General features: G+C 41.2%; 2 protein-coding genes across 4 annotated transcripts in view; both read right to left on the bottom strand.

Annotated features, from left to right (window-relative positions):
- Nucleotides 1-2108: 2108 nt before the first annotated feature.
- Nucleotides 2109-9210, bottom strand: lrrc28 (leucine rich repeat containing 28). Of its 2 annotated transcripts, XM_037094873.1 has the most exons (10): nucleotides 9034-9210; nucleotides 8219-8458; nucleotides 7506-7546; nucleotides 7170-7207; nucleotides 6067-6204; nucleotides 4813-5019; nucleotides 4578-4680; nucleotides 4194-4378; nucleotides 3240-3399; nucleotides 2109-3083 (listed from the first exon to the last, which is right to left on the bottom strand). In XM_037094873.1, exons 2-10 carry the CDS (start codon nucleotides 8384-8386, stop codon nucleotides 3014-3016), a joined length of 1110 nt encoding a protein of 369 aa, XP_036950768.1. In that variant the 5' UTR covers nucleotides 8387-8458; nucleotides 9034-9210; the 3' UTR covers nucleotides 2109-3013. The 2 variants fall into 2 exon arrangements, with proteins under 2 accessions (XP_036950768.1, XP_036950769.1); XM_037094874.1 differs by lacking the exons at nucleotides 7170-7207; nucleotides 7506-7546; nucleotides 9034-9210 and having other exon boundaries at nucleotides 8219-8354.
- Nucleotides 9211-9811: 601 nt separating this feature from the next.
- Nucleotides 9812-21571, bottom strand: part of LOC119017814 (insulin-like growth factor 1 receptor) — a 46100-nt gene continuing 34340 nt past the window's right edge. The window contains exons 11-21 of one of the 2 annotated variants that reach the window (XM_037094871.1): nucleotides 20773-21077; nucleotides 20430-20563; nucleotides 19156-19315; nucleotides 18949-19048; nucleotides 18604-18674; nucleotides 18291-18520; nucleotides 18090-18197; nucleotides 17289-17451; nucleotides 16677-16806; nucleotides 16412-16546; nucleotides 9812-15406 (exon numbers count right to left, since the gene is read on the bottom strand). In XM_037094871.1, coding sequence (XP_036950766.1) covers nucleotides 14881-15406; nucleotides 16412-16546; nucleotides 16677-16806; nucleotides 17289-17451; nucleotides 18090-18197; nucleotides 18291-18520; nucleotides 18604-18674; nucleotides 18949-19048; nucleotides 19156-19315; nucleotides 20430-20563; nucleotides 20773-21077 — 2062 coding nt within the window. In that variant the 3' untranslated portion in view covers nucleotides 9812-14880. The remainder of the gene's footprint in view (nucleotides 15407-16411; nucleotides 16547-16676; nucleotides 16807-17288; nucleotides 17452-18089; nucleotides 18198-18290; nucleotides 18521-18603; nucleotides 18675-18948; nucleotides 19049-19155; nucleotides 19316-20429; nucleotides 20564-20772; nucleotides 21078-21571) is intronic. The other variant, XM_037094872.1, reaches the window with a different exon arrangement.

The following is a 21571-nucleotide window of genomic DNA, read 5'->3' as shown; positions in this document are numbered from 1 at the left end:
AACTGTCCGTTTTTGTATAAGTCTCCTATGGTGCATATCCCTCTGGTGTGCCACTGCTTCCAATAAACCGACACCTTACCCACACATATGGCAGGATTAAGCCATAATGAAGCGTATGGCTGTAGGAGGTGCCGCATTCTATACATTTGATGTACTTTGGCCCATGTTTCCCGAGAGTGGACGAGGATTGGATTTGTTGTGTCTCTATGCTGAGACAGTACGATACTCTTATTCATTGTTGTATCTATCACCTATTTAACTTGTAACAAAATGATGTATATGCTTTGCCGTGAGTAAACTGTTGAAATAATGAATCTAGCTACAATTAACATGGTTTATTGAGCTAAAAGACGGCTAATAGAGATCATTTAAGAGAACCACCAAGTAGTTGAAACATCAGGCTCAAAGCTGTAGCATGAAAGCTAACTTGACCAAACCCACCGAGGCATTGACTGTTCAGTTGCATGAAAGCATTCTTATAACATTAGCCAATACAATACATAATGTATACTTGAGTGTTAAATAACATCTAGCCTTGCCTTAATCTTCATTTACAAGATAAATATAAAAACATAGCTGCATTCATTCCAAGTCATACAAATCTTAGCTTCACATTTCCTTCGTGATTGCAGCAGAAATGTTGCTCTAGGTCAGATAGTGCTGGTGTCCTTATTACAGCAGGCTCATGTTGCTTCCTGCTGAATAATCTGGATCATGCAGTCTTCTCATGGACAAGTTATATGCATTGTACCTATGTTTTCATATGAACATACAGCCTGCCTGTGTCTTATTTCATATGTGCAGTCAGCAGAGATGTGATATTCCCAGAGGGAGGGCAGAGAGCTGAAGCACCAGGCAGAGAGGATCATGGTCCAACACTCTTCTGAACACACCATCGATCCTGGTAATGGAGCTGCTGTGCTTTCTGCCCCGTCCTCCCGAGCCCTCTATTATCACTTACATGCATTTACAATATTCAAGTCAAGTGGTCATTCTTTTTCAGAGCAACTTCAGTGATCAACAAGGATGTATACTTTGTTGACTTTTCCTCACAAAAAAGATGACTTTATACAGCTTATTAACAAAACAGAATTGAGTAAGAATAATAAGGAGGGTTTCTAGTGTATGTAATGAAGAGAGCAGGTATGGCAGAGATATAGACTGACTCAGTTAAGCAGAGCTCCCCTGGCAAGCTTATCTATTTGGCAGCTATCGCCAACACCAACAACCAGGGCTGCACATGAAGGGGGAGAGGGGGGCAGAGGTTGCTGGGGCCCAGCTGATGAGGGCCCCATGTAGGCCAACAGTAGCCATGTTAATCCTGATAAGCAATTTTTATTTTGAAGTACTCAACAATACTTATTAAAACAACGAGAAAAAGTCAATTTGTTACTTCAGTTTTTGTTAAAAAAAAAAGAAAAAAAAAAAGTTAAACTTAAATGAAAAGGAAGGAGCTCCAGTGAGACCAGTGTAGAAAGTTAATCTGAAGCCCTGAACTACTAGCTAATGTTGGGAGTGGATTTTCTTGCTATGCCAGGATCTCCACATAAATTGGGATGCCAGAAAAGAAAAGACAAGAAAAGGAGGAAGCTGGCAAGAGCTTTAGACACGGATAGTAATGTCATACCAACTTTTTCAGCCAGCTCTGAACACTGCTCTCAGCCAGGCTGAAGAGGCGAATGAAAGCCAGGAGAAAGTGTTACTAGACAAGAGGTAGTATCAGTGAAGGAGCAACCACCATCTGTGGGAGAGAGGATGATCTTGATTCTAGTGAAGAATTTCTGCACGAGTCTGAGCAGAAGAGACGGAGAGTACGCACATGTGTTGATATGAGTCAAGTACATTTCTGTGAGCGAGCCAACTGACAGCTTCATGTCAGTGATTGCCAGAATCACGAGGGCAGTGATGTTAGCTAAGACTGTACTTCCTCCGAACATTCATACATTCTTTGGTGTGGAACGGACAGAGTGGACAGGGAAAGAAATGAAGGTGTTACGCTGTTGTGACCTGTGTGAAGTGTTTATATGAAAATCTCAAAACAGTTACATGTCGTTGGGTTGTCGTGACAAACTCTCGCTGGTGTGAGAAAAAAAAAGATACGAATTCACTGAGAGTCAAACATCAGAACATTTACTGCCAATGAAACAATCCAAACAAATGATGTATTAAAATTGCACAGCGTAGCAATGAATATTACACAGTGAGTCTGACGTGTATAAATCTTATTTCTTACAGATGAAGACAGAAATGTTTGACTGTAACCAAGTCTGCAGGCATGACACCTGTACAAGGTGTTGCACATTTTTTCACAGGCTGCATTTAAGCTTATGCAAATACAAAAAAAACATTTTTTTTTTACTGATTACATGACTCGATGGCTTCTGTTAAGGAGCTGACCGACAAGTCCCCACACTTGCTGCTGAAAATGACACATATCAAACTGATTTGTACACTTTTTAAAAAAAATGATAACCATTCAAGTTTTCATCAGTAATCAATAAAACAAGCTGTGCTACAAAATCTTAATACCTCAAAATACAACTCTGCAGTCAACAGGATGTGTCTGCTGCAATAATCTTCTCTGTGAACAATCACTGATTTAATACAAATCAAGCAGTGCTTGTTTTTTTTAAAAAGTGCTCATTTGTGAGTTGTAACTTCAGATCTAATACTGTTAGTTTCTAGACAGAGCTTGTTGAATGAGCGCCTAAGTGCAATATTATCATTTTGATCCCCACCACACAAGTAGGAATGCTGCTTACTTGGTCAGACTCAGGAACATCATGTATATTTGAGTCTTTTGTGTTAAAACGTTGCAGAATCATCTGACCCACCAGTCACCCACACAGGCTGCTTCTCCGTGGTTCTTAGTAATGTCAATCAAACATAGAACTCCTTCAGTGATGCACTCAGAACATCAAGATCCACACAGATTACAAGTCGTCCTCTGTGACCTTCAGAAAAACCACTCCACAGCTCCTGAGTGTATGCGTCAGAGACGAAGGAAACCTTGTCATCCCTGGAGGTCAAAGATGCGGAGGCAGTGACTCGAGCAGCAATAGGCCACAAAACTCACAGTCGTCCTTCAGAGGGAAGAAGATGAACATGTTTAGCTGAGAACAATTTATTTACTAGGATGAAACAAGATTTTAACTTATCTTTAATTGAGCAAAAAATATGAAAGGAAGCCAACTAGTTTCCACCAGTCTGTTGTAGCTCTGTTGAGTGTTTGTTCTGACCTGCGGTGCACTCCTGCCAGTGCGGTGTCACGCAGGGGGAAGAGTTTGGGGTAGATGGTGGTGAACATGGCCTGACTGCAGCGGTGGCAGTGGCCCAGAGGGAACTGCAGCAGGTCCAGCAGGCTCTTTGGGAGACTGATGGGAGGCAGCATGTTGACGTCTAAAAATACAACAGTTCAGGAAAAGTATTTACAAAAAGGCATTTTTTAATGTCGTTTCAACCAATTCGCTGATAATAATAAAATAAATAATTCCATCAACAGTGACAGGCATTTTCATTTCATTTGTTTGGTGCATTCAATGTCATTTAATTTTCTTTTGACAACCATTCAACACATTTCTGCATTATAATGTTTTTAAAATGACTAAATACTTTTGTTATATTTTTTTTTTGCAGAGTTGTGTATCTACTTATATCAAATGTATTCAGTGATGTTCAAACTTATTCAAGGTAACAGTATGTTTCACATGGTCACCAGCCAGTGGGGTCATGTCCCCTTTGCCCCCTCTGGGGAAACACAGGAATGATACCAGATGATACGTCAAAGATTGGAGAGGGAAGCCGGCAAACTACCTGGCTGGTCAATTTATTGTTTAATATTGTTTGTATTGCTCACTTCCGCTTGCTTTATTAGTGACTTAATAGAGGGCTCGACAGATAATGAGTGTCTTCTGTTGTAAAATGTCTGTTATCATCAGTAACACCAGTGTTGTCACAATTTCATTAGCTGGAGGAGAAATGTCCTCCGCATGGCATCCCTACTGTGTGTCTAAGTATAATCATAGATTTCTACTGTCAAACACTTGGAGCTACTCAGTATAAACTAATAAAAAACAAAGCTAGTTGAATAAAAGAAGTGTAGCCTCTATCTAAATGAGGCACAGCTGGTCAAGCATACACTGTAAATACTTACAGGTATATAAGGTGATATATAGTGTGTATACAGCTCTCACCTGTGGGTTGGTAGTGGCACATGCGGTGCAGGGTTCTCATGGTGAGCTCCTCCAGGGGAACCACATTATCTGTTTCTGTGCCCACCACCCTCACTTCAGCTGGAAGCCCAACCAGAGCCTCACTCAGCGCCCCACCCAGCACCCCACCCAGGTCACCCTCCAACACCTGGCCTGACACTCCGCACCTGTATGAAAGCAACACATACACAGAGTTGCAGTCCCTCATTAGATTTGTTTTACTGTCGGATACAGCATCATGCAATTTTTACATTATTGTCTGTATCGCTGTATCTCATACCACTCTATATGAAATGGAGTTAAACTGAGTAAGACTTCAACCATCCTCAACTAAATCAAAGTTATCAGTCTGGAAAGCTTTAATACCCGCTGCAGCCGATGACCTTGTTGTACAAGTAGGAGGGAAGGCCTTTTAGGTCCACATTGTTGTCGACAAACACAAACTGCAGCTCCCGTGATCTGCCCAGATCTAAAGGGCCACACACACACACACACACACACACACACACACACACACACACACACACACACACGTTAACGTTACCCTGCTCACATTATTTACATCACTATCACTAACACATAGATAAGGGGCTATACTGACCGAGCGGTAGGAAGGTCAGCCGGTTGGCAGCCATGGAGAGCTGGTTGAGGCGGTGGAGCCAGCAGAGCTGCCGGGGAACGTGGCTCAGCCGGTTGTGGTCGGCTGTTAGATTCTGCAGAGACACACAGCGGTGCAGCCGATGTGGTAGAGATGTCAGCTGGTTCATCGAAACATCCAGAGTCTCCAATTCCTGCAGATCACCGATCTCTGAGGGTGACAGACAAATGAGAGGGAGTCTGAAAAAGTCTTTCCAGATGAGCTTTAAAATTTCAAAAACAAAACAACAACAAATGTCAGAATAAAAAAAACAAAGAAATCAAACTAAGCAGACATTTTTGCAATGGGATCATATGGAATGTCACAGTTTTTGTTGAGTAAGTCCTTTGAGCAGCATTATTTTCCAAATTCCCATTTCCAAATAGTATGGAACTGTGACAGAACACTGGAATATTTAGGTGACACATGAGTTTTTCAGTCTCATGTTCATCTGTCCTAATGTATTTCATAGACAGTGACTGACAGTGAGTGAGAGGAATCAGTCACCTGATAGTTTAAAAGACAGACTGCTGATGTGATCACACCTGTGACCTTTTGTTATCACACTTTTCACATCTCTAAACTGGACACAAAAGTAAGACAATGCAAAAGTTCTTCAGTAGGCAGCCAGATCTGTTGGACTGATTATGTGTTAAGATGCTACAATAAACATTTGAGTTTCAGTGGGTAGAAACAGCTCACATTTTTGTCTTCCACAATAATAATATACATTATAATGCTGAAATGTCACCAGTGTTTCTGAATCATTTACATAATCTATCAGGGTTGAAATCATAATATGAGACGAAAATGTTAAACTGAACAATACTTGTGTTTATTTATCACCCAGAATAAAATGAATGAAAACAAAAACACTGACTTTAACTTTGATTACTGCATAATACTTTCTTTCTCCAACTGTGTTGACAAACACACAAGAAATAATCCTGTCAGTGCTGTTCTACAATCCAGAGAAGCTGTTTCCTGTCTCTGTTGGTTCAGTTTATTTGAGTAACTCTGTTGCCCTCTGCTGGAAAATAAAATACTTGCAACTCAATTCAAGTCTATTAAGGTAAACATGCCATGACAGACTTTGCACGTCCAGTGGAAAATGTCAGTGAATTTAAATGAATAATAAATTAAATTTGCATGCCTTCTTAACTGTGAGTGACAACATGAACTCAAAGAGCACTGTGACAGACAGCTGCTGTGTTCTACCTGGAGGAAGGCACTTCAGTTGGTTATTGGACAGCCTCAGGTGCCGCAGAGACCTCAACCGACCGATCTCTGGACAGAGGAACTGAAGGGCGTTGTTGCTCAGGTCCAATGATTGCAGTCTGGCCAGGTTTCCTATAGCTGGGGGACAAACCATAGTTGCCTCATTATGGTCAAAAGACGAACTTAACAAAGCTAATACAGAGCAGAGATAAAGGTCTTGCTGTAAAAATTAACCTTCAGGGTCGAGCTTCCTCTGGTTTAAATTCTCCTGCTTTCTGTTTCATGAACGGTTTTATTAAAGTACCAATTTATATCATGTCAGTATTGGGGGGGGGGGGGTGAAAAAAATTGATTATTGATTAATCACAATTATAATACTGACGATGAATTAGTCGATAATTAAATTTCCAAAGATCGATTAAAAAAAAAAAAGTTTTGTTTCTTAAAATTGTAATACAAACTGTCTCATACGTGACCGTTACAGCTCATTATGTCAACAGTTAATGGAAGCTAATGTCCTACGTACTTCAGACGAGAGCTATGGATGGTAAATATGTGTAAGTTTCTCAAAGCAATGGCAGATGAGTGGGGAATAGAGAAACATGACCTGGTTCTCGTCACCGACAATACTTCTAACATGAGTCTGGCTGCTGAGCTTGGCAACTTTTTTTTAACGGTGAAAGACATTTAAAACAAAGTAAAAAATAATAATTTTGATATTACAGTTACACTATACAATATTGAAGGTGCTGTGAGGTGTTACTCAAAAGAGAAGTAAAATAATTCAGCAGCTGACTGATGTTGAATGGAAGATCAATAATCGTTAAATCGAAAATCCAATCGAGACTTCAATAATTGGAATCGAATCGAATCAGGAAACTGGGCTCATTAACCACCTCTAGTCAGTATTCATCAATCAATGTGTGATATGTATCATTTTTACAACCTGAACATTTCATCTTTGTATTGTGGCTGATGGCTAGCCTCTATAGTTTCAATGACATATTGGCCAAATTAACCATTTAACTGCACATTTAATGAATGAAACAGTCCTGCACAGGCATTTGATGGCAGAAGTTGCTAGAATTTTACAGAGTACTTACCTTCAGGAATTATGACTATGTTGTTAGAGTGCAAATACCTAAATGGAAAAATATGAATAATAGTTAGAATTTGGATGGATCGATCTATTTGATGTCTCATTGATATGTGCGAAGCCTTTTATTTTCATGTCAGTGAAGTTCTTGAGTTCTTCAGTGCAAATTACAAAGGTTTTCATATTTTCACAGTTCACAGCCACAGCATCCGGTGGTCGAGTGAAAGTCACCAGCCACCTTTCCTATCATACCACCAATATCAACCACAGAACCAGCCTACATCACATCATAAAGGGTGGTAACTCTTAAAAATATCTGTTTAAAAAAAAGCTGAATACTCACAGTTCAATAAGATTTGGGAGCTTCTGAGCAAGATTATCAGGCTGATAGACAGACAGAGAGAGAGAGAGACAGAGAGAGAGAGACAGACAGAGAGAGAGAGAGAGACAGAGAGAGAGAGAGAGAGACAGAGAGAGAGAGAGAGAGAGAGAGAGAGAGAGAGAGACAGAGAGAGAGAGAGACAGAGAGAGAGAGAGAGAGACAGAGAGAGAGAGAGAGACAGAGAGAGAGAGAGAGAGAGACAGACAGAGAGAGAGAGAGAGACAGAGAGAGACAGAGAGAGACAGAGAGAGAGAGAGAGAGAGAGAGAGAGAGACAGAGACAGAGAGAGAGAGAGAGAGAGAGACAGAGAGAGAGAGAGAGAGAGAGAGAGAGAGAGAGAGAGAGAGAGAGAGAGACAGACAGACAGAGAGAGAGACAGACAGATAGAGAGAGACAGAGAGAGAGAGAGACAGACAGAGAGAGAGACAGACAGAGAGAGAGAGAGAGAGAGACAGACAGACAGAGAGAGAGAGAGAGACAGAGAGAGAGAAAGCAGAAATTAACAGTAACCATGACAGGAAATAAACTTGTGAAATGTCCCTGCTCTCTGATGTCTCTCTTGTAGAACCAACAGATCTTGAAACATCTGTGAAACGCCCTTGAGTCATGATGTATGAGGCGTTTATGTTCACACAGGACAACAATTAAATGCAGGTCAAAATCAGCATGAATACCAGTGTAGTGAGTAAGTTCCTCTTCATGTATAATCTCTCCAGAAACTGCAGGCCTTCATCCCTCAGCAGCTCAACTGGGAAATTGTTCAGGTTTCTGTAGTTAAGAAACAGGTTTTTGTGGCGCTCCTGCTTGGCGATGAAAATAGCCTCATGGAGTTCAGCAGCCATCTCTGAGGGAAACCTCTGCTCCCCGGTGCGAGCAGAAAAGGCAGTGGTGTGCCTTTATGGCATTACTGTTCCCTGAAAGAATAACACATAACCAGAGGCCTTAAGAGACAGCGGCGTGTTTGTCGGATCTTTGCAACTGAGAGCAAAGCAGAATAACAGAATATGCAACAGGTCGAGATCATTAATATCAAACATTGTTGCACCAACTATGTTTCTTTTTTTCTTCTGTCTGCTCTGCACGATATAGCATCATTATAATCCTAGTTAAAGGTGCACAGGCATCCATACAACAGAGGCACATTAGTTCATTCAAAGTTGCAGCAGAGCTGCTGTTGTTAAGGTCCTGGTTGCTGTCATAGGCCACTCTTTGCTATATTTCCACCAGCGACATTGAATATATAAATATCTGGTGGTTCCAACACTGACAGTGCAGGAAACCTGCTGTTGCGACGTGACATGCACAGCAACAACGACACAATGCATTAGCCTGCAGCTTCCGTCACTTTAGTGCAGACAAACACCAGTTTTTTATCTTGCTGACTTTTTGCTCGCCTGTCATTTTTTGCATCATTAGCATGCTAGCTAACTAGCTACTATTAGCTCATAACTATCGATAAAGTGAGGACACAAACAAAGCAGTTAGTTACCTTAATAGTTCTGGCCCATTTTTTGCTAATTATGTGAAAAAAGTGGTCATGGTGCGCTAAAAGCCAAATGCATGTTTATAAAAAGCACCTAAGTCAACGCTAAGTTGTTCAACAGCAGCGGTTATCTACCGTAAACAACGTAAGACGTCACAGTCACGTCTCAGTTCAAAGGTCACGCTCTTCTTCTTCGTCTTCTCTTTCTACAGTCACTGCAGACTGGACAGCTTCTGCTGCTGCCACCTGCTGTTACACCGTTAAACTGCATTCCTGCAGTACTAAAGCTGTTTTCTTTTTTGTCATCAAATGTTTTAGTACTCAAGTTGTTAAATGTGACAATTTGAGATAACTGAACTTTACAGATGTGTAATTCAACAAGACTTTAGAGATAAATATCTCACTGTTGAGTAAAGAGGCATTTTCCTTCTGTGACTCCAGGGATGTTCCACTGCATCTGTCCATTAGCAAGGACCTCCACCAGTACACCGCTCTGTTATGAACCCAGAGTTATATTGAGCTGTTTGGCCCTCTGCACTGTGCTGGTAGTGTTGTAGTTGGATGCAATCCTGGCACCACAGACCCAGTTCTGTTCTACAGAAATTAATCATAACTGAGGAGGGTTTTTTTTTTTTGTCATGTTGTACCTGCACATTTCCAATTTTCTGGATGAGAGATGTTCCATGAACCAGGCAAAATGTAAATCCCTTCACTGGCATTTTTATAAATGTGGCAGTGGGAGCACAAGTGACACACTCTTCCCAACAGACACAAGCAGTGAAGAAACAGTTTGCATACATTTTTATTCATCTTAAATCTTGTGTAGAAAAAAAGAATCAGAGAAACAGACATTCTCTTTTCCTTCAGCCAATACATTTTCCCCAGTACTCAGAATATATTGATAACAGGAAAAATTCTTACAACAGCATGTACAAAAGAAAACCAAAAATGAAACCTCAGTCTAAGAGATCATTTCAACAGAAACGCAAGAGTCAGAAGGCTATGAATAATTTACACACATCAAAATCTTGATAACAAATTGGCAATCAATGTGACAAAAGGAAAATAGGAAATTTGTTCGATTTTATGTCCGCTCTGTGAGGTGTTCCAGTGGTAAAAGTGAGGCAAAAATCAGACCACAAACACTGAAAGACCATCCTGATCACGGAAACTACAAACCTGCCTCATTAGAAAAGGACGAAACTCACAAAAAAGTGAAGAGTGAAGATGCTTTTAAACTCAAGAACCTGAACATTATTCTGTCAACCAACACATTAACAGGAAACGAGATGTTGTTAAATATGACTGACTTCCCTCTAAGTGCTACTCCACACTCACTCATTACTGATGAGAAACAAACAGCTTCCAGTAAGAAAGTTAAAGCCCATTTGAGAATGTGTGACTGTGTCCAGTGTGTCGCTCCGTTCATTCTTACACAGGAGGGAGAATTGGAAATGTCATTAACTGTTAACGTGTCTTATTATTTTTACTGTACCAAAAAACAGAGATATCAAGCACTGACAAAATGTCAAGCTGCCAAAAAACAAATACTGACAAGTCCCATAATGTCCCTCTTTACACATGTACTTGTAGTCTCAAATATAGATGCATCCAATTCCATCACTTATGGGTCAAAATGTTCAAACAAAAGATACAGTAACTGCATTTTTACTCTCAGGAAAACAATGAGCAGAGGAAGACTCGGATGTTTCGGTAGTAACTCACATTCACTCACAGCATGGTACTCCTAATAATGGAGAAAACAAAACTTAACAGGTCATTTATCAGTTTTGAAAGGTTGGTGTTTCTTCCACAACTGACACCCTCTGCCAGCTCCAGATGGTGCCTCTCATGTATTATAACTACATTATAATTCAAGTCAAGCATCCGAGTTTTCTATTTGAATTGTACAAAAGTTTGTTCGACAAAACTCGTTTATCTCCTGAAGGTATTTCCAAAACTCCTGACATCTAGATGAAGATATATCCAGTCTGCTGTGTCTGCAGCCAGAAATGTCACGTCTGTGTGTAATTTGTACAATGTAGACAACAAATACAAAGTGAAGTGCTTATCATCAGGCGCATTAGTCCATATCTATGTAACACTGTTTTTTCATATTTCATACAATGTAAAAAATAGTTTTCTGTTGTTGTACTGGGCCCTTCTCTTCTTCCCCCAATCAGGATGGTTTGGTTTGTGGTTTGAATTTGACCATGTTAACAGCACTCAGTAGGGTCGTCATTACAGCCGAACAAACAGAGATGAGATGTTTTTCTGTACATGTAAATAGATTTTAAAAAAGAAGAAGAAGAAGAAAAAAAAAAAAAAGAAGTGAGGTAGATGGATGGTTGAAGGGATAACAAAACCTTCCCCCCCAAAAAGGGCAAAAGAACATCAAAATATCAGAAGGAAAAAAAAAAGACTTGTGGGGAATTTGTACAGTGATTTACACTTCATAAAAATATAACATAAATAAGCAAACATCTGGGCTGGGAATCTTAACACTTTGAGGTGAATGAGCCTTAAATATCATCTCCACGTGGTCCGCTCTGATCATACTCCTCTTTATATATTTCTGTGATGCGTTTCTTCTGTAAACCTCAAGCAATCTGCACCACTTCCAGTTCTCCCATTTATATTCAATATTTTAACAAAAGAACACATTCAGAATAAGAGAAGAGCCTCAAGAGCATTTGTACCTCAGAGGACCCTCAGTTGTGAAATCTTGTTTTCCCCCCCAAGCATTAAAAAATCTTTCAGTGCTGTAAGACAAATTCACTCGTTTCTCAACCCAATTAAACTTCAGCAATCATCTACAAAGACTTGTCAGCATGTTGGAAAAAGATACACAATGTGGATGACTAGCAGCATACAGAAAAACCACCCTTGATTCAAGAGAGAAGTTGATGAGCAGAAAGTGAGACCATCTGACTGACAGGCCTTCAGAAAAATAAGTGTGTGAAAGTTCACTGCTGCATGAAATAAATTAGTTTTTTTTTATTTTTTATTTGTACCTCGAAGACAGTGTTATTACATGGCGCAAACACATGGAAACCTAAAACTGACAACATTTAATAAAAGGTTATCAGCAAGTAAAAATGAATACAGAAAAATAGAGAGAGAAAGAAATATAAAGCTTAATGGTTCCTTTAATGTAATTTTACACTTTCATTTTTTAAGGTTTTTTAGTTTTCCTAATTCATTTTGTTCTTGGCCCACATTTAATCATCATCATCATCAACATCAGTGCTCTACTTTCCCCAGACAGTTCCCAACTTTCATTATGACGCTATGCTAACAAAGTTAGCGGGCTTTTATCCTCATCTTTAAGTGCTCGTCTGTCGTCTTTAGTGAAAATAAGTCCTGGACTTTGTGTCGTGTTATCCTTGATATTTTTGCAGCAGTGTGTAATTCATCCCCTCTTTTCTTGAATCAAACACAGTTAACTAAAAAGCTCTAGATGACATTAGCCAAATAACTTTCTTAGCAGTTTCTGGCTAGCTAAAATGCTTTACCTACTGACACCAAAGTTTATACTACGATGCTACAGCAGTATGCAGAACCATATATATATGATTAACATTACATGCATCCGCTGGTGTGCTCCTGTATGATTAAAGTTAGCTTCAGCTAGGTAACTAGCTAAAAGGGCCCAAATAGGGGGGAACAGGGAAAAGACACAGTATTAAATGAGCACCAAGACCCACTGAAAAAAGGAAAACGAGGGACGTGAAAATTAAAATAAGCTGGTGGAAAATAGAGTTTGAATTTATGTGATCAACTGACTGAATGAAGAACAAATAAAGTCTTTTGACTTTTTATTAAAAAAAAAAACTAATTGGAGGTACAAGGAAGCTAAGCTGAAAAAAATGTTTTACGCTCCATCTTAATTAACTCACAATTTGATTTATTAATGTATCTAAATATATTCAAACTAGTCTGATAACCTTTTAAAACACTTGTGTCAGTATTAGGACTTCACACAATGAGTGTCAGGACGCCTCCACAACTGGAAATCCCTCTTGACTTGGACACACTGCTCTTTTTTAATGATCGAGGAAAGTTAAATTACAGAGGGACATAGATTCAGACACACACACACACACACACACACACACACACACACACACACACACACACACACACACACCAGGCTGGATGTCTCAAAGTGTGTCAGCACAAACAAAAGATAAAAGGAAAGTAGAGAAGGATTTAACTTTTCTCTTTGACCTGAGATTTAGTTGGGACTCAGCAGTGACACCCGACCTCTGAGTCTACACCCAAGAGACCAGAGGTTGAGGCGTCCCGAGAGAACATGAGAGCATCGATGGTTACTGGTACCATCACTGTCCTCTAGTCGGATGGGAGGGGAAGTTACCGGTGTTTCACAACACAAGGCAAATTGTCGTACCTTTACGCAAACACGGAACGAAACCAGCTCCAGATACACTTTACACGAGTACAAGCATTAAAAAAATGGACTGTAGTGGAAACGTTCGTAGATCCAACCTGAAGGACTTTTTTTCTCTTTTTATATATAGATATTAACTATATTACAACCACAAGAGAAATAAGGAATAGCAGCTTCTTTCTGTACATGATGAATGTCTCCAACTGTATAAAAGTTAGAAAAGTGACACAAACAACTGGTGCGTACATAAATGCTCTGCCCACGTAGAGATGCTGCAAATGTCGGAGACTATGACTAGTCTGAAAAAATACCTGTTTGTATACAACAACAAGTAAGCCTCTGAACTCGGAGCAAATCCCATTATAGATATAGTGTTTATTGTCCTCTTTATGCCTTCCCTCCGCAGTCCATGCTTCAAGGTTTATCTGTTTTTTTTTGCTTTTTTATTGACTAGATTTGGCGTTTAAACCGTAACAGAACAGCACTTTGTGAGAGGATGTGGCTCAATTTCAGATAAACTGATGTAACCAAGGTCCATGACTCTTAAGTACAGTGTCTATAGATATCAAACAGAACGAGAGGAGTAGTGTAGGACTGTAGAGGGAAGTTAATATCCCTTTGATCGTAGAGTTTCAGAATGGTGTGGCGGCAGATCAAAGTGCTTCTTTTGTTGCTCGCATTTTCTATCCGGTTTGTTGGAGAATTACAGGGAAAGACTGCAGAAAAGAGATTTTTGACAAAAAGTACAATTTTGGCAACAAATTTGGCAGATTTGACCTTTAACCCTCCGGTTGTTTTTTTTCAGCAGATTGGTTGTTGGCCCGGCATTACGCTGACACCCAGCCTGCAGAGCAACAAGGGACAGAGACCCCTCTGAAGTACTTTTTCATTAGATATGCTTAACAGTTTCACCATAATGCCCGCCCAAAAGCGACCAAACGCTGGTCAATCATAAAGGCCTACACATTTAGTTTTCCCATTTGGAAATATATATAAAAAAGTAACAAACAACAATTTATAAAATAACTTCAGCCATAAAGAAAGAGAGAGAGACAGAGAGAGAGAGAGAGAGAGAGAGAGAGAGAGAGAGAGAGAGAGAGAGAGAGAGAGAGAGAGAGAGAGAGAGAGAGAGAGAGAGAGAGAGATCTCCCAAATGATTTATATATTTTTTTCTTTCTTTTACTGTTTGAACCAGCTGGTACAAACCAAAACTAGAATAATATGAAAAAGTGTGTGGAGGTACAGCAGAGAAATGGACTCAGTGACAGTTTTGTCCACCTTCCTGTGAGTCTTTACTGCTCACTGAGTAACCTCACCCAGCCGGCTGACAAGTTTTTGCTGTATATGGTTTACAAAAAAGGAGAGGTCGCACCCACTGAGACATCAGGCTCTGCAGTGCAGCAGGGGGCAGGGTGTGCAGTCTGGTGGGTGTCTCCATCCGATCAGCAGGCAGAGGACTGTGGGAGAGGCATGGCGCGTTCGTTTTTGCGTCCTCCGTTCATGTGTGCATATGGGGGAAGTTCGTCCAGAGACGGCCGCACCGGGACGCCTGAGCCCGTCCCGAGCCCTGGCCCTGCTGCAAGGCCCGCTCCTGACAGGCCATTAGCTGCCTGCTGGCCAGAGGGCTGCTTGTCCATGGCAGCGCTCGACGTACAGGGAGAGGAGGGGGAGCTGGGCGCTAACGACGGGGCGGGTGGAGCTTCTGAGCTTGGGGAGGGTGGGGTCTGTTGGGGGACTTGGGTTTGCTGTGGTTGTGTGGAGGGAGGAGGGTCCAGAGGGACGTCGTCCATGTTGTCCATCTTTTCCAGGTGATGCTGCGTAGCGTCGACCGGCTTGTTATCGGCACTGTAGAAGAAACTGACCTCTTTGAATGACGGCTCCAGCTCGTCCTTTATGCTGCTGATGATCTCCACGAAGGCTGGACGCATCTTGGGGTTGTACTGCCAACACATTCGCATTAGCTCGAACCTACACAGACACACACAGACATCCACACACACACACACAGGGTTAGCTCAGTCTGCATCAACATGCCCTCCTGTAGTAATGACTCTATCCAGAGGAACTTTGCCTTCCTACTGACAAGCCAATATTTACTTTAGTCAAATGTTTGCTTTCTGTTGCTAAAATGGCTGCATGTAACCCCTCTGCATCTTGTTTATGAAGCACAGAGCTGATGTTACCTTCACCAGGCTCCAGCAGCTGGTGCAGCAAGCTTGACAACCTTTATGTTACAACAAATGTGCCACATACTTTGTTTGACAGGAATTCAGTCCTATCCAATGCAGAAAAGCTGCAGCAGTTTTAGCTTTGATGCACGTGTTACGCCTTTTGTTTTCACAGTACGAGCAGCGCCAAAGTTTATTATCTTTATTTAGCATCTTTATTATTTAATCTGTAATTAATTCTTATTAATTCTTGGCTGTGCTATAAGGTAGTCTTTATTGCTGAAGCATGACAACAGCGAGCAAGATTAAAGTAATAATTTGACTTTTTGGCAAATACACTAATTTCTTGCAGAGAGTTTGACAAGAAATTTAAATTCATATCTCCGAGCTAACTATGTAGCTACACCAAGCAGGTGTAAGTTGAGCTTATCACAAAGAATGGAAATAGTGTGACAAAAAGCGGGACCTTTAAAAGAACCCTGTGCCTGCATGTGTGTTCTCCTCCTGACTTCACCATCTGATGCTTCCTCAGTGTTTTGTGGTTGGTGGCCGAATTTGTCTGCCATGCGCTCAACTCCTTTGATGTGGATTAAAACTCGACTCTTTCATACTAAGAGCACACACTTCCTGGAGCACACAGTGCCAAACAGAGCAGTGTCGTATGGAAATCCTGATTCCTCCGCTGCAGCTTCACCATTTGTGTGAGTAAACAGTGGTGTAAACAGTGATTTAACTCGCATGTAGCGACAACAGACAGACAGACAGGAAGCTGATTTGTAGGTAGAAATGTGCAAATGTGTCTTACAGCATGTCGGGACAGTTCTGTGGTTTCTCCAGCAGCCCTCCCTCCATGACGAAGCGGAGCACCTGCTCATTGGACAGACCTTGGTAGGGCTGTTCTGAGAGGGTGGCGATCTCCCACAATACAACCCCGAATGACCTACACAGAGAGTTCAGTCAGTGTGTCATTTATTAAACACTACCACACTTTAAACATATTTGTGGAGGCAGTAAACACAGAACATTACGCCTCCATGTGTGTTTGCTTGTGTTTGTGTGCACCTGCTTACCAGACATCAGAGTTGGTGGTGAAGACTCCGTCCTTCAGAGACTCAGGTGACATCCAGCGGACGGGGAGCAAACCCTTCCCACCTTTACGGTAATAATCCGTCTCATAGATGTCTCTGGTCATTCCAAAGTCTACCCACACAGACACAGACACAGACACGCACACGCACACACACAGGCACATGATGGAAGGAAATTAAGCATTGACAAAATCTATAAAAAAACAAAAGCATTAGATGAATATGGTTCTGTTTACAAAAGTTGAACCAAATGTTGGGTATAAATATCTTCAGACTTTTTGTTTTTGTGTGAGTCCATATATTCCACCGGATGGCGCTCTTCATTGAGCTTATAGGCCTGGACACATTACTACAGTAACTATAATCCCTGACAGATCACTCTACACTGGTGCTACAGACATTTAAATTGTTAACTTAAGTTCAGTTCTGGATCTGTGGATAAAAAAAAACCTGTTGGCAGAACTACACTGCAGCTACCCTAAAGGCAGGAAGTCATCCAGGAACTTAATCATTTGACTTTTCCACGTAAGGAACACGCTCCTAACCCCGACTCCACAGCTGACCATGGCTTCTGTCATGCTTGCAGTCATTTACCTCCTATCTTTACGGTGAAGTCCTCAGCCACCATGCAGTTCCTGGCTGCCAGATCTCTGTGGACAAACTTGTTGGCGTTGAGGTAGGCCATACCATCTGCGATCTGCCCGGCCATCTGAAGCATCTTCTTCAGAGGAGGGAGCGACAGGCTCGACCACTGCTGCTGCAGACAGACAGACCGGCAAATGTGAGTGAATGAGTCCACAGAAGAAGAAAAGGGTCCTGTAGCTGACTCAAAAGTTAGGGCCTCCCTTAAATAATTGCCCTTGTTTTGAAATAAACGCAACATGAGTAGAGAGTTGAAGCCAGGATAATCACTCATCACGTAGATGAGTGCTGATCAGATGACTGCAAATATAAGAGGTAAAACTGTTGTGAAGCCTCCTAGAATGCACTGCGGCAAGAGATTGATGCAGATGAGTCTGATTTTGTTTTTGTTCCGGCACTGCTTTTTACGTAATTTCGGTCTGCATTGCTTACTGATTCCACACTTTAATGTAAAATACTTTCAATGTTCTTATGATGTAAGTACAACACATGTTTTAATGATACATTCCAGTCATGATATACAAAGCTAATAATAATAATAATAATAATAATAATAAAAATGTGAATCTGAAAATCTGAAAATGCGTTAGAATATCTCAGGCTCAGTAAGGACTTAATGCACAGACACCAGCTGCAACTTTTAAGGTTTTATGAAATCCAGCACATGATCAACAATCAAATCAAGCTGACTCAGCTATCTTTGTCTGGAGCAGGGACCTGTCGGGCAGGAGTCGGGTAAAAGTCAGCGTGTACCTCTTTAGGTCGGAGGGAGCGCAAGTAGCTCTTCAGGTCTCCACGTGTCATCAGCTCCATGATGACCAGAGTGGGTTGGCCCTGAGAAACCACTCCCAGGAGACGAACCTGCACCCGACAAAGCACAAGCACAACACCCTTAAACAAGAACCAACTCAGACCCTTCTGCTGTTTGTATGATCTTAATGTGTGTGTCCATACCACGTGGTGACAGTTGAACTCCTTCATGACGGATGCTTCATTGAGAAACTCTATCCTCTCCCTCATGCTGGCCGTCTCGTTGACTGTCTTGATGGCGACGCGGGTCTCTGGTTCATCTTTGACCACTCCCTTTGCCAAGCCTTCATACACCATGCCGAAGGAGCCCTGGCCGAGCTCGCGGCTAAGGGAGATCTTCTCCCGTGCCACCTCCCACTCATCTGGTACATACACTGCACAGATCACATGTGATATTAATAAAGATCCAGCATTACAGAAACAATAATTCGATGCACTACATTTCTCACACACTCACTCTCTGCAGCGCTGAAGTACTCTGGGTTGACTGAGGCGTACAGGACTCCATTTCCAAGCCGGTCGCTGTTCCTGTCAGACACAACAACAAAAGTGTTTACAGACGCACAAAAATAAAGATGATGACAAATGCAGTATTCTGTTCATACGACTCGTGGTTGGAGTAATTCAGAATACTGATTTAAGATTTTTTTAAAAATCAACAGAATTAATTATGTTTAAGTTGGCTAAGATACTCAGGTTAGATGGACTAATTCTATATTTCTGCATCTTTTCTTTTTGCTTTGTTTAACATACAGAAATAAAAAGCTGTGCACTTTTATTAACAGCAGACAGAAACACGCACCTTTTTCTGTTGAAAATCACCAACATTGAACCCAACAGGCAGATGAGGAGAATGATGGCGATGGGAACAAAGATCATAGTGTAGAGGACGTTTTCATATCCTGTTGGGTGAAAACATTTTTGTCACTTTAATTATTACATTAAACATTGTTTCTGTGCTATCAGTCGTGTGAAGTGACAAAGAGCGATGCAGTCTGATGTTTCTTACGTTCAGCCACATAGAGATCCAGAATGTGCGTCCAGGAGCCGTTGCCGGCCAGTGAAGTGGCTCGCACCCTCACAGAGTAGTTTCCTGGACTGAGGTTGGATAACCGAACGCCACGCTGGGTCTGATACAGCTGAGCAGAGACACATTCGTGCTTCTCCGCCTGATAGACACATACAGAGAAAACAAAGCATGTTATTGACTGAAATGTACAAATCCAAATCCCAAAGAGAATCAAAGACCACCTGACTGACCCTCCTTCATGATAAATATAAATAATAAGGTTCAGCCAACCATTTCTGAAACAAGACTACTGTTGGCAGGGCTCATCTTTTCTGCATAAAATGTCTTTTTCTCTGAGTTCAAAACCGTTTCTTTATAATTACCATGTACAATTAGCATTTCATTTTGATGCTGAAATATGATGCATAATCCTTGACACCACTTTTTACAGGGGTCATTCATCTGTAAAACCACTACAAAGAACTTACTAATTAGTAAGTATGGCCCAACAATAAAACATTCTCATTACATACTGTGAAGACATTATGACATACACGAAAAAATAAAAACAGTGACGAAGAACTTTGTAAAGGCAGAAGTCAGAGATCAAGGGATTGCTTTGGTGCTTTTTCTTTGAATGGTACTTCTCTCAAGTATATATTCAAACCAGCAATCTACTTTTTATTTTGCTACATTTGCCATTCATGCCTTTGTTACAATTAGTCTGCTCTAAATGAAAGGATTAAGTGCTTGCTGTGTCTCCTGAAAATCACTGAGATTTCAACTTCTCTTCCAACCTCTGCAGGTCACACATACTGTGAGCGAAAATGTAGCTGACTAGCTAATGTTAGCTGACTGATTCTTACATGTGTAATGTTAATCTTTGATGTTATGATATTGAATGAAATAAATCTTATAGACAGTGGTTTGAATTGGTGTGCTTTAGCAAGAAGTTAACATAATGTCAGCTTCAATATTAATGTTGTTTTCATAATTGCAATAACAAATAAATGAAACAACATTACAATGGAAAGTAACTTGAACTAGGAACCTTTTTACTTTCACTTGGGGTAGCTTTCTCAATGGTCATTTTTAGTTTTATGTGAGTCATTTCTTATGGAAGTAATTGTCTTTTACTTGAGCTTAATATTACAGGACTCTACCCACCACTACACAGCACACATAAACAAATGGTTACAAAGAGTACAAATGATTTGAAATTATTTCTTAGCTCTTGTAAGAAACAGCAGGTTGATGTACATCAGTCTTCTCACCTCAGAAGCCAGTTTAAACTTGATCTCATACATGAGGATGAGTCCGTTGGGGTGGTGTGGCTCTGGCCAGCGCAGAAACACCCAGTCCTCGTGGCCTTCCCAGGTCACCTGGCCGGGTATGTCATCAGCCTTTTCTGGAGAACCGCAAGCAGAACAGGTTACCATGGTGATCACACAGGCAACAACCTTAAGGATTGAGTTTATTCTTCAATTCCTCAGTGTCAACTTTCTCCAGCTACCATCAGCGTTTCAGAAGAAATACACACCAGGATACCCGACACTACGGTGCAAATGAAACGTTACCTAACATATACTGTATTTGTAAACAGGTCACTTCTCTAACCTGCTGGCTTGGTCCTGGAGAAGACGAACTCTGCGGCGCTGCAGCGTTGGACCTGTCGGTTGCAGGCGTGAATGTCTATGCGGTAGACTGTGAACGGCTGCAGGCCAGTGATCTGCAGCTCACGCTCCGTCACCGACTGCTCCGCAAACTCAAACTCTCTGTCTACTGGCTCCACTTCAGTGATGCTGCTGTTACCAGCGGCTTGGAGAGGAGGGACAGTGCTGCTGTTGGAGTGCAGTCGGTTGCGGCGCGGGTGAGTGGAGTTGGCTACTCCAAAGAGATCCCTGCGGCGACGATCTGGTGGCCTGGAGAAGAGGAGAAAGTTGGGAGTTTTAGTGAGTATGGAAACATCACAATTTGACAAAGAAAATCTAAATACTATCAGTTACTGGTTGTTCATGTTCCTCCCCTAGATGCCAGAAGGGAAAACTGGGAAAAAAAAATGGCAAAAGTAAAATGAAATCACAACATCAGCAAAGAGAGGTATTGTTTTCACCGTTTGGGTTTCATCTTGATCCCAAAGCTACTGGAGATCCTTCCACACTCAGTCTGAAACTGATCTGGTTGTTTTTTAAACAGCATGGATGAAACTTGGTGGACACATTTTAAACGGACCTAAGAACAGCTGTTGGATTTGGTAGGTATTGAATAGAAGCAGTTACATGGCAGTATGCTACACACCACACTCAAGTTGTTCCTGAAGCATTTGTGCTCAATTTCATGATATTTGGCTGAATGGGAGACCTCAGTGACCACAGCAGAAAAGAAAGGTTTGCCACGTGCACAGGTTGTGTTGTAC

Source organism: Acanthopagrus latus, chromosome 4 (genome assembly GCF_904848185.1).
Source record: "Acanthopagrus latus isolate v.2019 chromosome 4, fAcaLat1.1, whole genome shotgun sequence".
NCBI lineage: Eukaryota > Metazoa > Chordata > Actinopteri > Spariformes > Sparidae > Acanthopagrus > Acanthopagrus latus.
Note: the sequence above shows the minus strand (reverse complement) of the source record. Positions and strands in the feature narration are given on the sequence as shown.

Excerpts from the sequence above, each read along its gene's own strand:
- lrrc28 (XM_037094873.1), bottom strand. The coding sequence starts at position 8,386 with ATGGCTGCTGAACTCCATGAGGCTATTTTCATCGCCAAGCAGGAGCGC. Across the intron at positions 7,208-7,505 it reads CTCCCAAATCTTATTGAACT|GTATTTGCACTCTAACAACA; the intron begins GTGAGTATTCAG and ends TTTTCCATTTAG. Across the intron at positions 4,681-4,812 it reads GCTGACCTTCCTACCGCTCG|ATCTGGGCAGATCACGGGAG; the intron begins GTCAGTATAGCC and ends GTGGCCCTTTAG.